The sequence below is a fragment of the Hypanus sabinus genome, chromosome 9 (assembly GCF_030144855.1).
Source record: "Hypanus sabinus isolate sHypSab1 chromosome 9, sHypSab1.hap1, whole genome shotgun sequence".
In the NCBI taxonomy this organism is placed as follows: Eukaryota; Metazoa; Chordata; class Chondrichthyes; order Myliobatiformes; family Dasyatidae; genus Hypanus; species Hypanus sabinus.
The window spans coordinates 127,493,856-127,509,301 of record NC_082714.1 but is presented as its reverse complement, the minus strand read 5'-3'; the positions used below and the strand labels follow the sequence as shown (position 1 = coordinate 127,509,301).

Genomic DNA, 15,446 nt, shown 5'->3' with positions numbered 1-15,446 from the left:
TTTGCCAACACCTAATCTCCTCAGAATAAATGCTATCAGATTTGAAAATCTACACGTACATTTAGGTTTCTTCGCAATTTTTTTTTGGGGGGGGGCTCCTTTTGCGCGACTGTGCTAGTACCATAGTAGATCAACTTAAAACTATTTGCAAACAAACTTGCAGCAGAATTTTAAATCCTGGACTAGAATACAACTTAATTGATATATAAAATGCTGGAGCAACTCAGCAGGCAAAGGAGCATCCAGTAAAGAGTACAGTGGATGTTTCAGGAAATGCTGCTAAAGGGTTTTGGCCTGAAATGTCGACAGCACACTTTTCCTAGATACTGCCTGGCCTGCCGAGTTCCCTAAGTATTTTATGTGTGCTGCTCTGGATTTCCAGTATCAGCAGATTTTCTATTGTTTGTTAATGGATATGTGTAGCATATCTATTGGGATCTCAATTCCAAATGTTACTCTGTTCATTTCTCCTATTAGATACAAACATGCTGTGTATTTTCAGATATAAAACACTTTTCTGGTGTTTTTTGTAATATGTAGATTGAGATTGTGTAAAAAGGAGCCACTCTTGTTTAACTACAGATCTTAAACCAAACGTAAAAAATAGTAAATAAGTCTTAACCATTATATGTATTAAGTTCAACAGGTTTCTGGTATAAAGCCTCAATGTCACAAACAAAACATACCAAATATCTTTTTTAATGATGGATGTTCCAAAAATGCACTCAGTCTCAGAAACTTTAAGGAATTGGTCCAACATTACAACAGCCAGCATTTTCTGAACATTGAATTCATTTTTATACTTGTCAAGGCTGTATACTTGCCAAATTTCACATTTGAAATGAATAAGTTTTCAAAGCATGTTGAACCAATTCAACCGCATCCTACAGATTTTTCATTCAGGATATTAGCTGCAAAAATTGCTATTACAAAGTTCAGGGAGTGATTTCAGCTGTAAAATTGACATTTTCTGTGCTTTTATTCCAGCAATCATAAGCTTCAAGAGCAAGTTGCATTATTCAATCAGCAAAGTACTGTGTGCTTTAAAAAACAACCAAGTTAGTGAGAATCTGGGAAGCTTAAGGAGCAAATATTATTGAAATTTGACATGAACCAACTTCAATTAAGATCCAGGACCTTCACTGTTGATTCAACTCCTATACATAATCAATGTATTGTACTTAATTATTGCACAGTGGTTATGCTACTGGATGACCAGCCAGAAGACTGGGCCAATGATCCACATACTGGAGTTCTTACTCTTACCATGCCATCTGGTGAATTTGAATATTAATAATTATGTTTCTTTAAAAAGCTGATCTTAGCAGGTAAGCACGTGGAAAAATAAAACATCTAGTCCTTCAGAGGAGGAGATCTCTCATCCTTACCAAAGATGGCTCATATGTGATTTAGAACCATCAATGCAATTAACTCCTAATGTCTCCACAATTCAAGGGCATCATGAAATGAAAAATAAATACTGACATTCTCAACAACATACACATCATCTATCAGTACTTATACTATAAGCCTCTGGAACTTATTTCCCAAACCTTTCTATCTTCACACCCAAAAAAACACTCCCATAGTCTAACTACTTAAATTATACCTCAATATCACCCTTTTCATTTCTCTTCCTTATTATTGTTTTTTTTTCAATTGCTACTCAGCTTTCCATTTTTACAAATGATTTAGATACACCTTTGTGTGAGTAACTCTGCATATTATATGTTGCTGCCGTCACAACAGTTTCAGGTGCCTTGAACTAATTAACGGGTGCTATTCCCCATGCTTAGGACCCAAACCAATATTAAATTGTATCTAAAAATAATTTAAAATTACTTAGCAATGTGTTGACACGAATAGAGTGCAAATGTATTGTGGTATGAAATAGTACACAATAGACTAAAACAGGGCTGTCAGTTGCTATTGGGAATAATCTTAAACCACTAGTTAGTAATCTGGAAACAGGAATGTGTTACAAAATTCAAAATTTAGATGGGTTGAGAATGTTCTAAATTGTAGTTGGAGCTCACAACGTAGGCCCTCTTGACTAGAGGATCAATGGAAATTAATAATCAACTCTTCTGCCACATTACTCCACACCTCCACAGCCCCAAGCACTTGTGAGGAGAGCAATTTTAAAATGAATTAATTACAAAAGGAAATGTAAAGAATAGGACATAGAAAGGGATAGGAATTTACTATAGTATCAGCACATATGGGGTGGGGTGGGCTGATTAATGTGTTTCTGTGTTGTAGAATTGGTGACTTCAGAAGCTTAAGGTAACTCTTGCAGACTGACAGGGGTCTTTTTTTATTGGAATCTGCACACATATTGACTTTTCAATGTTTTGCATTTATAATACCGTACACTTCATGGAAAACACCATTTTTTGGTTCTCCTGTTCCCATCTTTCTTGAAGGGCTTAAAGGCCATAATGGGGGCGTGGATGAAATATCAAAGTAAGCTAGCCAACAATATCAAGAAGGATACTGGAAGGTTTTTTCACACATATAAAGAGTAAAAGACGGTCAAGAGTAGATATTGGACCACTGGGAAATTAAGCTGGACAGGTGGTAACGGAGGACAAAGAAATGACAGATGAATCGAATAAGTATTTTGCATCAGCCTTCGCTGTGGAAGAGAGGAGCAGTACATGGTAAGTTCAGGAGTGTCAGAGGGCAGAAGTGAGTGTAGTTGCCGAAAGAAGGTGCTTGGAAACTGAAAGGTCTTAAGGTTGATAAGTCACCTGGACCAGATGGACTACACCCCAGGCTTCTGAAGGGGGTAGCTGATGAGACTGTGCAGTCATTACTAACCATCTTTCAAGAATCACTAGATTATGGAATGGCTCTGGAGTACTGGAAAATTGCTAATGTCATTCCACTCTTCAAGAAGGAAGGAAGGCAAAAGAAAGGAAATTACAGGTTTGTTAGCCTGACCTCAGTGGTTAGGAAGATGTTGGATTCAGTTGTTTAAAATCTACTTTAGGGGTACTTGGAGGCACATGGTAATAAAGGCCAAAGTCAGCATAGTTTCCTTAAGGGAAAATCTTGCTTGACAAATCCATTGGAATTCATTGATCAGCCATGATCTCAGAATGGCGGTGCAGACTCGAGGGGCCGAATGGTCTACTTCTGCACCTATTGTCTAAATAACAAGCAGGGTAGATAAGGGAGAATTGATGGATGTTGTGTACATGAATTATCAGAAGGCCTTTAACAAGGTACTGCACATGAGGCTGTTTTACAAGGTAAGAGCTCATCATATTACAGGAAAGATACTAGCATAGATAGAACATTGGCTGATTGGCAAGAGGCATAGATTAGGAATAAATGGAGCATTTTCTGATTGGCTGTCAGTGTCTAGTGGTATTCCACAGGGGTTGATGTTGGGACCACTTCTATTGATGCTGTATGTCAACGATTTGGATGACAGAATTGATGGCTTTGTGGCAAAGTTTGCAGATGATACAAAGATAGGTCGAGGGGCAGGTGGTGTTGAGGAAGCAGGAAGGCTGCAGAGGGACTTGGACAGATTAGGAGAATGGGAAAAGAAATGGGAAATGGAATACATTGTCAGGAAGTGTACGGTCATTCACCTTGGTCAAAGGAATTAAAGCGTAGACCATTCTCTGAACAGCAAGAAATTCAAAATTCAGACATACAAAGGGATTTGGGAGTCCTTGGGCAGGATTACTTGAAGGTTAATTTGCAGATTGAGTCAGGTGAGGAAGGCAAATTCAATGTTGACATTCATTTCCAGAGGACTAGAACCCCAAAGCAAGAATGCAATGCTGAATCTTTATAAGGCACTGGTCATGCCTCACTTGGACTATGGTGAGCAGCTTTTGGTCCCATATTTAAGAAATAATGTGCAAACGTTGGAGAGGGTTGAAAGGAGTTTCAGGAGAATGATTCCTGGAACAAAAAGTTTATCATATGAGGAGAGATTGATATCTCTGAGCTTATACTTGCTGGAATTTAGAAGAATGAGGTGGGAATCTCATTAAAAGTTATTGAATGTTGAACAGCTTTGATAGAGTGGACAATAGAGAAGATGTATCCTATTCCGGGGAGTCGAAGACCAGAGGTCCCAGCATCAGACTAGATGTATGTCCATTTAGAATGGAGACGAAGGGGAATTTCTTTAGGCAGATGGTGGTAAGTCTGTGGAATTCATAACTTACTTCATTACTTGTACTTAAGGCAGAGATTGATAGGTTCTTGATCAGTGAGGGTGTGAAAGGTTACGGGGAGAAGGCAGAAAAATGGAGTTGATAAGGAAATGGATCAGCCATGATGAAATGGTGGAGCAAACTCGATGGGCCAAATGGCCTAATTCTGCTCCTATGACATACGGTCTTTTGGTTTCAGGCAACTGGAAGCAGCAAATAATTCTCTGCGCTTTCCCTATGCCTGACAAAATGACTTGCCAAACAACTGGAGAAATATTTTAATTTGCCAAAATGCTTTTGAGATGACCATATTGTTTCAACGACAGTCACTTGCTCTGAAATTTGCTTTCAGCAAAAAATTAATAAAAGTGAATTTCAGAACCAATGTACAACAACACTGCTGTCTGACTGAGGCTGAATATCTCACTGCTAAAATTTAAGCAATACATATAATTTAGATAGTGACTCAGTGGTACACCCCTCCTAATTATTATTTCTATGAAATGCAAATTTATTATCAATTACTTTACAATATTGCCAAAAGCTAAAATGTCTTTTTTTTTAGGACAGTGATGGAATGAAAAATGAAATTAATTTTTATGGTTGGTTTTCTTACCGTATCACCTGCTGCATAAAACGATCAGGATCCTGAGCTGCAAATGTTGTGAGCAGTGTGCCCACAGGCATCTCCTCCTCCTGCCTGACTAGTTTGGGATTGGGAATGAAAAAGGGCGCCTCGTTGACATCCGTGACAGAGATTGCAACCGTTGCTGTACTCTGGAGTGAGGACTGTATTCCGGCTGCCAGTGGAGCTTGATTCATTACCACCACAGTCAGTACAAAGGCTCTGTTTATTTCATAATCCACTGGCTGAAAAACACAAAATTCAGTGGGTTTGACTATATATCTAATTCTCAGCATCATTTCTGCTCTGGGGAGTAAACAAAATCAAATTCCATACAGCAGGAAGATTGAGCAAATTAACAGTGCCTAACTGCAAGCCTTGTGGTCCGTGGGGTTCAATGGCAGGATGCAAAACAGCTTTAATACGAGGACAGTATAGGTAGCATCAAGACAAGGTCCTGTATCCCTTGCTAACACACTGGAGTGGGAGAGGTGTAAAAAGACACCAGCTGGCAGAGAGGCAATCAGGACAGTCATTTTCATCAAGGAGAGGGCCATGCTGGTAAAATTAAAGAGGCCTAAATCCAATCTGCTCTAAACTGCCAAATAATAGGAGATAAGGATTGGTGTGGGGAGGAAGCTACAGTTCCCGGAGGTGGTGCTAACCACATTCCAACGAGACATCATACTGTGGTCCACCAAAGACAAGAAAATCATCCTGGTGGAACTCATAGTAGCTTGAGAGGAAGGATACAAGGAGGTTCACGAGACGAAGGCCCTGAAATACCAATCCTTAGTCCAGGAGTGCAGGGACAAATTATGGCAGACGTGGCTATTCCCTGTGGAGATCTGCTGTAGAAGGTTCCCAGCAAGGTCAGCATGAAGGCTGCTGTCTGCACTGGGCCTTGATGAAAAGAGCAAGAACCAAGCAGCTCACTGGATGGGGGAGGAAGCAGAAAGAGCCTCTTGCTGGACGTAGAGCAGGTGAGAGGAGTTGATCTGGATGTCAGGATCAGAGGGACTGTGACTTGGCCACCACTGCTGACTCGCCAACTGGAGAGTGTAGTGGTTAAGAGTCAAAACACTCTATGAAGGTTGGGCACCACCTGATGACACCAAGGGGTATGGTTACCTCATCAGGTAACTGAAGAAAGCACCCCAGTGAATGGCGCAATGCCTATTTGATAAGCAATGTAATTTTCCTTGAGTTTAGAGTTGGGATGATTAAGCCTCAATTGTAAAAAGATAGCCATTATTTCAATATCAATATTTGCAATTCTTATTATTCGCAGCACAAAGTTCAGAATTCAAGTGCTATCATAGTCAATTCTTGTTTTAGGATTTGGAGTTACCTGTGTTCGAGGGGGGGGAATAGAGGTAATTGCAATAATGAAGACAGAATACTGAATAGGGCCGCACGCTATATCATAATACAGCATATCACAAGAATGCTTGTTATGAAAAAATACAGTTTTGTTCCAGAAAAGAAAAGTAAATCCTTCTTTCAGCTGTCATTGTTTACCCTTCTAATTGGCGATGAAATTCTGCAAATGGCACCAAAGAATAACTTGATTATCTGCAGTCTTTTGTGAGTGTCGTCAATAGTGACTCTTAACACACAGGTGAAAGAAAATCAATTGCCACCATGTTTCTGATCTAGCTGATCTGCCCTCAATTTGTACAATTTTGTATTCAATCTCATTCAATAAAATGATCCATTTTTCTATGTTTGAGGTTAAAAATCAGGTGAGCACAAAGGAACTTAGTGTTGCAGCTTATTATTTTAGTAGCTATTAGCAACTCAGTCATTATAACCAATGTTCTAATTTTACTCTGAAAGAACCCATGAAATGTAGCTATGCACATTTTGTTTTTTAGTTCATGTGGAAATAATAGATGTTTCAAATTAACATAAAATAGCATAACTAGTAATTGCAAAGTTTATTTTGACACATATTATCATAGGTTCATTTAAACCAAAATTCATTTAAGACTTATTTTGAAGTAGTTCTAATGCAAGGTAAAATGTGAGTTTCAGATAAATTAATGAAATAAAGTTGTCGAACAAAGTCATTTACTTTACATACAGAAGCTGATGCAAAATTTGAATAAAGAAACATAATCTCCCTTTGATAGAGCAAACTCAGAATCAGATTTAACATCACTGGCATATGTCTGAAATCTGTTAACCTTACAGTAGCAGTTCAATGAAATACATGATAAATACAGAGGAAAAAAACTGTGACATTAAGTATATATATGTTTATTAAATAGTTAAAATAAGCAGTGGAAATTAACAGAAACAAAAAAGTAGTGAGGTAGTGTTCATGGGTTCAATGTCCATTTAGGAATTGGATGGCAGAGGGGCAGAAGCTGTTCCTGAATCACTTCTTTCTGATGGTAACAGTGTGGAAAGGGAATTTCCTGGCTGGTGGGGATCCTTAATGATGCATGCCACCTTCCTAAGGCACACAAATTGTGTGTGTGTGTAAACTATATTTTTTAAATCTCTCCCTCTTCTTATTCAAGCCTGATAATTAACTTTTCCACATCTCTGTATTTAAATTAATTAAATACAGTTGGTTTTAAAATGACCATGTTTAAAACTGTTCTTGGCACTCAGAATGTGTTCACAGGATGAGTGCACTAATAAAGGGAGTCATTAGAGCATTTTATGAAGAGTGACGCATTTCTGATACGGTTGCAGTAGAGGGAACCTGGTACAAACTCCTGCTGTCCTGACTACTGCTTGCTGCTGTGCCATGAATTGAGGCAAATCCACCAATGATTTACCTCATGGCTTGGTGTGGAGAGGCTGCTTATGAGGGCTTGTGTAGTCTGGGCTGGGACAAGTGGTGTTGCCTCTCAAGGCTGAGATATGGTGTGCAGGGCTGCACCGTGGCCAGTATGGTGAGTACAGCAATTTCTGGGTGCTGCCACAGATTCCAGTGTCCCTCATTAGCTCTTGTTGAAGCTATTGCTTCCTTCTCTTGGTTTGCCTGTGATGCTTCTCCCAAGCGTAGAGATTCCATTATTGTGAAAACAAAATCTCAGTGGTGGAGAGACCAGTGAATCTAGGTGGTATGTTTGCAAATAATCAGCCACTAACAGTCCTAACAATGGCCCATATTCACCAGGTCATCCAAGGTGGAGCCCCAAGCCTTACATTCAGTGCTGAGCTGACGCACTACTCACTACAGCCTGCACAATACCAATCTCTTCACATGGTGCCACTGGTGAGTTATTCCCAGAGGAACACCAGTGCAGGGCAGGGATTCATCCCAGTATCTCAGCACTGGAGCACACAGCTCCAGTGGATGTCTTCATTACAGCAGGGTTATGCTTACCCATGAGTGTTTGGTCTGGAGGGCCACAACTCTCTACTAAAAGCACTGGGGTACGAGGGTAGCTCTCCTTTCAAAATTGTTGTGCAATAATAATCAAAAAAACTAAGAGGAACTGAGATACTAACAAAATGGCAGCAATAATCTGTGGATCACTTACAAGATTAATAGATATAAGGTGCAAAGCATTGTTGAATTACTTAGCAGTTTAGAAAACATACGTATTAAATGAAGGTGCCAAGACAAAATCTAGTGGTGCAAGTGTGCATAATCAGGAAATTTACAGATAATTCAGACCAACAAGATGAGAGAATTATAAATTATACTTCAAGCAACTGATTATGATGACATTTATTTAATATTTTGAAATGAAGAATTGGCTATTAATAAGATATACAACATTGATGTGCTGCTTCTTGATAGGGCTTTTCCAATGCATTTGAACAGCACAAAGTCTGTTGAGCAGAAATTGAGAGCTCAAATTTCCATGCTTTAAATAAATCCAGTGCTCCAAAGCTCTTAAAGAACAAATTGTATTAAATATTTCACTTTCAAACTTGTGCTTTTTGTGTGAAATATTGCTTAATGTGTTCAGGAACTGCAGCTTTATTCCTCAGCTGCAGTGTTCGGTCTAAAGTATATGCAATATACATGCCAGAAAATTACACACCAGTTGTTGGATGGCTTAACTCCTGCACTTTCTCATAATCCTAAAGGACATACTGGACAATTAGTCTCGTGTTAAATTTGAACTGTCAAAACTTTCAAACACAACCACCCATAAGTAATGTCACGAGAGAAGCATTTGTAAGCGAACATTTTCTGAAGTGTTCAAAGTGTAAATCGCTGATTATTTCAAAAGTGGTTGTGAATACTTTGAATAAATATAACCTCAACAACTAAATTAAGGGTTAAAACTTACCTTTACTACAATAACCATGCCATCACTGGTGGCTGGATCCGTCTTAACAACAAAATGACCAGCAGGGTCGCCACTGACTATGCGGTATACAGCATTCCAATTTGAAGTGTGTGGCTGGTCTCGATCAATGACAGTCAAGTTAGCAACAATGACTTCTATTTTGTTCTCTTGGACTTCTCCATAGTACTGGAAATAAAGAAAAGAAGGCACAAAGGAAGACACATTGCTTTACATATTAAGTAGATTAGAATATTCTGAAGACTGAAACATAGTCTACCTTCAATTATATTACAATAGAAATTTGATGATTGCAGTCACACAATTGATTATTATACTTTATATTAAACCATTAAAAACCAATTTTTGGTTATTCTGATGAAGATGCAAGGGTAAATGGTTTCATCTGCAATATGAAAACAGTGCAATTACATTTGGGTGTCCAACTTTCTAAAAGGAGTACCAATCAACTATGTAGTTTAACAAATTAAAACAGCAATGGTGCTGACAAAGCCACTTACTAGACTCAACAGTGCATAATTGGAAAACCATGCTTTGCTCATTGATAACCAAATTATTTTGCTTTTCCACTCCTTAGTAGCAACTGTGTGAAAATGATTTTTAATTATATTTAACAGTTCATGTATTTCCCTAAATTGTAGTTAAATTTAAATAATTATTGTATCTTTTAGGTATCTGATAATACATTATGAAATAATAGGTATGTATTTAGTTCTTCAAGATACAGTTGAAACTAAAATTAATTAAATCAAAATGACAGATATTGATTGAATATTTTCCATCTGCTTTCACGGATGATAAAACTTCAATGGCACATGAGAATTCAAAAAGAAATAAGTGATTAAACAGATGTTTAGGAAGTGTTAATTCCCAGGATGAGGAAAATTTCAAATGCCACAATTAAATAATTGTGGCAAAGGAAACCCAGCTTCCTCTAGAGCTGTTAATTTAATGTTAGTTATAGCAAAGTCACGGACATTTATTATGGGAGACAGAATGAGAACTTGAACATGAATAGTGGAATCTGTGATCTTGGGCATTCCTTTGCTAATATGATAGCAAGATCAGAGATTCTAAGGCTGGGGGCAGCATAGCGGTGGAAGTTTTGGACAAATAAAATCTGAAGTGCCACGACCACCATATTAACCTTATCCAGACAATCCCCACATCAGATTTAATCAATGATCCTCACTTTAAATATAGCATTATAGAAAAGTAGTCAAAGTAAGTTTATTATCAAAGTAGGTATACGTTGCCATATACTACCCTGTGATTCATTTCTTGTAGGCATTTACAGGAAAATAAATACTATTGAATTCATGAAAAGCTATACATAAATGAAGATTGACAATCAATGTGCAAAAACAAACAAAAAAGTACTGAAACATGAGTTGTAGAGTCCTTGAAAGTGTGTGTGTGGTTTGTGGAATCAATTCAGAGTTGTGGTGATGCAAGTGATCCATGCTGGTTCAGTACCTTGATGGCTGTAATGTAATAACTGTTCTGGAAGCTGATGTGGGATCTAAGGCTCCTGTACCTCCTACCTGATGGTACTACCATGGCTTGGATGATGGGGATTCTTGATGATGGATCCTGCTTCCTGTGACACTGCTCTACTTGAGTGTGCTTAACAGTAGAAAGGGCTTTTGCCTGTGATGGATTTCTTTATTACAGTGTCTCCAGATCTTCCTCTTATATGCCCAATCCCCAATATGGGGAACAATCGCGGCCAGAATAATACTTGAGTGCCAGTGGATCAAGTGTCACTAAACAAAGGAAGGGGTCCTCATGAAAAAAATCTCTCTAGCTTTTATCTCTGTTTCTGTTGAGGCACAGTGAAAACTACAGCTCTTTCCAGGTTGAAAAAAAAACTTCTTCATGTTTAAACTTCAACTTCCTCTTTGATAGTTACCTAAATCTGCATCATTCTGGCTCAGGTGAGTCATCTATAGGTATGACCTGCAAGCTTACCAGATATGCAAGTTATCCCATTGCCATATCACTTGATTGAAGGAAAACTCTCCACCGTGACTAAAATAGTTTCCATCTAAGGACGTTCCATATATAGTTTTGTACATTTGGTACAGCCTCAGAAATCCCATGAAGGTACTTAATTACTTCTTTGGATTAACTTCCCCATCTCATAAATGCATAAGAAATATAATCTGTTAGGGTCAGATGTTTTCAGATGTGCTCTGCCATTCAGTGACCTCTTATATAATCATGGCCTCAGCACCACTTTTTCACACATTCATGATAATTTTCAACTATGCTCAAAAATCCTTCCAGTGCAGCCTTGAATGTAATCAATGACTTCATTTCCACATCTCCCTGGAGTAAAAAATTTCAGAGAGGCATGATCTCTGATAGGATAAATTTCTTCTAAACTGCATCTTAAATGGGTGACCTCTTCTTGTGACACTAATTTCCCATGACTGGAACATCTTCTTAGAATCTCTGTTGCCAAGCACCCTCAGAAACTTCTGTGTTTTGGTAAGATTGCATCTCATTCTTCTAATTTCCAACAAGTAATGACCCAACCTGTTCAAATTTCTCTCTTGAGGTAATCTAGTCAGCATTCTCAGCAAATGCAAAACTTAAATAAGGAGACAAAACTTCCTGCAGAAATCCAGCTGCAGTCTCACTGAATTCATGAACAGCTGTTACTTGACCTCACCTCACTTTTGTACTCTATCCCTTTGAAAAGAAGACTAACATTACTTTTGCTTCAATAATTACTTGCTGTATCTACTCACTGATTTCTTGTGCTTCCTGTAAAATGAGACTCTGATCTCTGATCTCTCTGTATAGTAGCATTTAAGTCTGCTTCTATTTAAATAATATTCTTCTTTTCTATTCTGCAGGAATCAGTAACTTCTTATTTCCCACATTATATTCATTTACCAAACGTCTTCCCTTCTTTATGACCTTTTCACAATGTTCTTTCTGGTGTATCTTTGTACCATGAACAAATTTAACTATAGTGTGCTTTGTCTCTGTCACAGTCAATACAGCTTATAAGTAGTTAAAGCCCTCATCATATGACAATCTCAAGAAAACAGAATTACTTCAAATGGTCTTACTTGATTTCACCAATGCCTTTGACTCCACTGGTTGGAGGTACTGTGGCACATCCTTCTCAAGATGACTTTCTGGCTATCCTCAAAACATCTCCGTTTCATGCATTTTATGTACGAATTTCCTGTTAAGATGGTGCTATTCAATGCGTGTGACAGTTCTCTGGTAGTTAAAAAGTTTAGAAATCCAACTAAAAACATCACTGAAATCATCCTTCCTGAGGAGGAAATCTGACTAAAATCATCTCTGAAATCACCTTTCCTGAGGTAAATTGTGTTAAATTATTGCCACAAATAGTGAAGAGTCACTGTCTCCGGAATTCTCATCCACCAAGAGATCAGACACCTGAGTTGGTTCATTGCCCAACACCAGATCCAGCATCACCTCTCCTCCAGTCAGCATCTCCCCATACTGAGTCAAGAATTCTTCCTGGACACACAGAACAAATCCACCCAATCTAAACCTTTTCCACTAAGGAGGTGCTAATCAATATTAGGGAAGATAGGTGGAGGAGCAGGTAATTTTGAGGAAGCAGAGATGCAGCAGAAGGACTTGGACAGATTAGGAGAACGGGCAGAGAAATGGCAGATGGAATACAAGGTTGGTAGGTGTATGGTCGTGCACTTTGGTAGAAGAAATGAAAGGGTTGTCTATTTTCCAAATGGAGAGGCAATCTAAAAAACTGAGTCATAACTGGTCTTGTGAATATTTGTGCAGGATTCCTTAAAGGTTAATTTGCAGGTTGAGTCTGTGGTAAGGAAGGCAAATGTGATGTTAACATTCATTTCAAGAAGACTAGAATATAAAAGCAATGTTGAGACTTTATAAAGCCTTCATTTGGACTATTGTGAGCAGGTTTGGGCCCTTTATCTCAGAAAGGATGTGCTGAAACTGGAGAGGTTCAAGGGAGCTTCATGAAAATGATTCCAGCATTGAATGGATTGTCATATGAAGAGGGTTTGATGGCTCTGGGCCTGTATTCACTAGAATTCAGAAGAATAAGGGTGACCTCGTTGAAACCTATTGAATGGTGTAAGTCCTTGAAAGAGTGGATGTAGTGAGTATGTTTCCTATGATGGGAGAGTCTAAGACCAGAGGACATAGAGTCAGAATAGAGGAGTGTCCTTTTAGAACAGAGATGAGGAGAAAATATCTTTGGCCAGAGAAAGTTGAGTCTGTGAAATTCGTTGCCACCGGCAGCTGTGGAGACCAAGTCTGCATGGATACTTAAGGCAGAGGTTGACAGATTCTTGATTTGTCAGGGCATGAAGGGATACAGGGAGAAGGCAGGAGATTGGAGCTGAAAGGACAACTGGATCAGCCATGATGAAATGGCGGAGCAGACTTGATGGGCTAAATGGCGTAATTCTGCTCCTATGTCTTATGGTCTAAGTTGAAGTCATCCATGATAACAACCCTGTTACTTTTGCACCTTTCTAATTCCTGATGCCTCCTGATCTGTTCCTCAGTGTCTGTTCTTACTGTGGGTCTATAGAATAGCCCAAAAAAGACATTTCTCCCTCTTGTTTCTGACTTCCACCTGCACTGACTCTGTAGAAAATCCCTCCTCAACGTTTTCTCTCTCTGCAGCTCTGATACTATCTTGATCAGCATTACCACTCTCCCATCTCTTTTACTTCCTTCCCTGCCCCTTTGACATATCTATAGCTTGGAACATTCAGCAGCCATTCCTGCCCTTGAGACAGCCAAAACTACGTAACGGCCTTCAAACCCTTCAAAGTGGAGAAAGAGCTTTTGGGATAGAACCGAGGACAATGAGTCCATACAACAAGAGGCCCAGTGCAAGCTGCAGAAGGAAAAGGCCACCTCGCATGTTACCTAGTCCCTTGCCCTATCTGCCTCATATATTAAACTGTCAACACTTCCTTCATATGCCACCTCAGTTCCCATAAACATGGCGAGCAAAACACTGATCTTCAATAATGAGGGATTACTGAAGAACAACAAGATAAGAAATGATTGAGACACCATCATTGACCCCTGTTATACAACTCTATGGATTTCCCTCCTGAAATTGTAGAATTCTCAATATACAGACATCTAGCTGTGGTGTGCTAATAACTTACACCCAAACAAGGGCATTTACTCTTAATATGACACTTTAACTGAAAGCTTTTTGGCAATCAGTATCTCCTACATTGGCTGGTTCCCCTTCATTCACTCAGCCTGTTAAATCCTTGAAGAATTCTAATAAATCTGTCAAACTTGATTTCTCTTCACTGAAAACATGTTGACTATGTTTAATTCTAAACAGTCCATTCCCACTTCCTTAGTAAAGGATTCCAGCATATTTCCACTGGTGTATGTTATTTAGCTGGCTTCTAACCTTCTGCTTTCTGTCACACTTCTTGAATGAAGGTGCTACATTGACAGTTTCACAGAAGACTTTCACAGAATTCTGGAATAACACAACCAATGCATCTAGTATATATATTGGGAGGCACTGTAGTATAGGAGTTAGGGTAGCACTATTAAAGCGCCAGTGACCCAGGTTCAATTCCACTATTGTCTGTAAAGAGTTTATATGTTTTTCTCATGACTGCATGGGTTTCCTTTAGCACTCTGGTTTCCTCCCACATTCCAATGATGTGTGGGTTAGTGGGTTAATTGAGTGGCACATGGCCATTGGTTTGGAAAAGACTGTTACCGTGCTGTATTTCTAAATTTATTTATTCATTCATTCAGACATTCATTCATTCATTTAAATAAATAAATAGACAGAGAGAGAGCTTGAGAGAGCTTGAGAGAGAGAGAGAGAGAGAGAGAGAGAGAGAGAGAGAGAGAGAGAGAGAGAGAGAGAGAGAGAGAGAGAGAATAAATAAATAAATAAATAAATCCGATTCCTTTCGCATAGGAAAACACTGGCCATTAAGTCCAAGGCATGTCAGTATTTAGTTACATTGTTTATCCATGTACACCCAGGTGCAACATCAACATTAACATATTCAACTTCAGTGAACATCAACTTGGTCAACCATCTCACAAGATCACGAGACAAAAAAGCAGAAGCAGACCATTTGGCCCATCAAGTCCGCTCTGCCACTCCACCATGAGCTAAGCTATTCTCCCGTCTAGTTCCAATTTCCAGCTTTTTTCCCATATCCCTCAATACCCTGACTAATTAGATATCTGTCAATCTCCTCCTTAAAAACCCTCAATGACTGAGCCTCCACAGCTGTATGTGGCAACAAAATCCATAAATCCACGACCCTCTGGCTAAAAAAATTTCTCCTCATCTCTGTTTTAAATGGGTAACCT

The 15,446-nt window shown here is 38.8% G+C and overlaps 1 protein-coding gene across 9 annotated transcripts in view; it reads right to left on the bottom strand.

The window, feature by feature from the left end:
- The window catches only part of LOC132399784 (cadherin-4-like), a 689,576-nt gene that overhangs the window by 47,721 nt on the left and 626,409 nt on the right, over positions 1 to 15,446 (bottom strand). For all 9 annotated transcript variants that reach the window (XM_059980521.1, XM_059980522.1, XM_059980527.1 and 6 more), the window contains 2 exons: positions 9,072 to 9,257; positions 4,798 to 5,051 (listed from right to left, as the gene is read on the bottom strand). In XM_059980521.1, the coding sequence (XP_059836504.1) occupies positions 4,798 to 5,051; positions 9,072 to 9,257 (440 nt within the window). The remainder of the gene's footprint in view (positions 1 to 4,797; positions 5,052 to 9,071; positions 9,258 to 15,446) is intronic.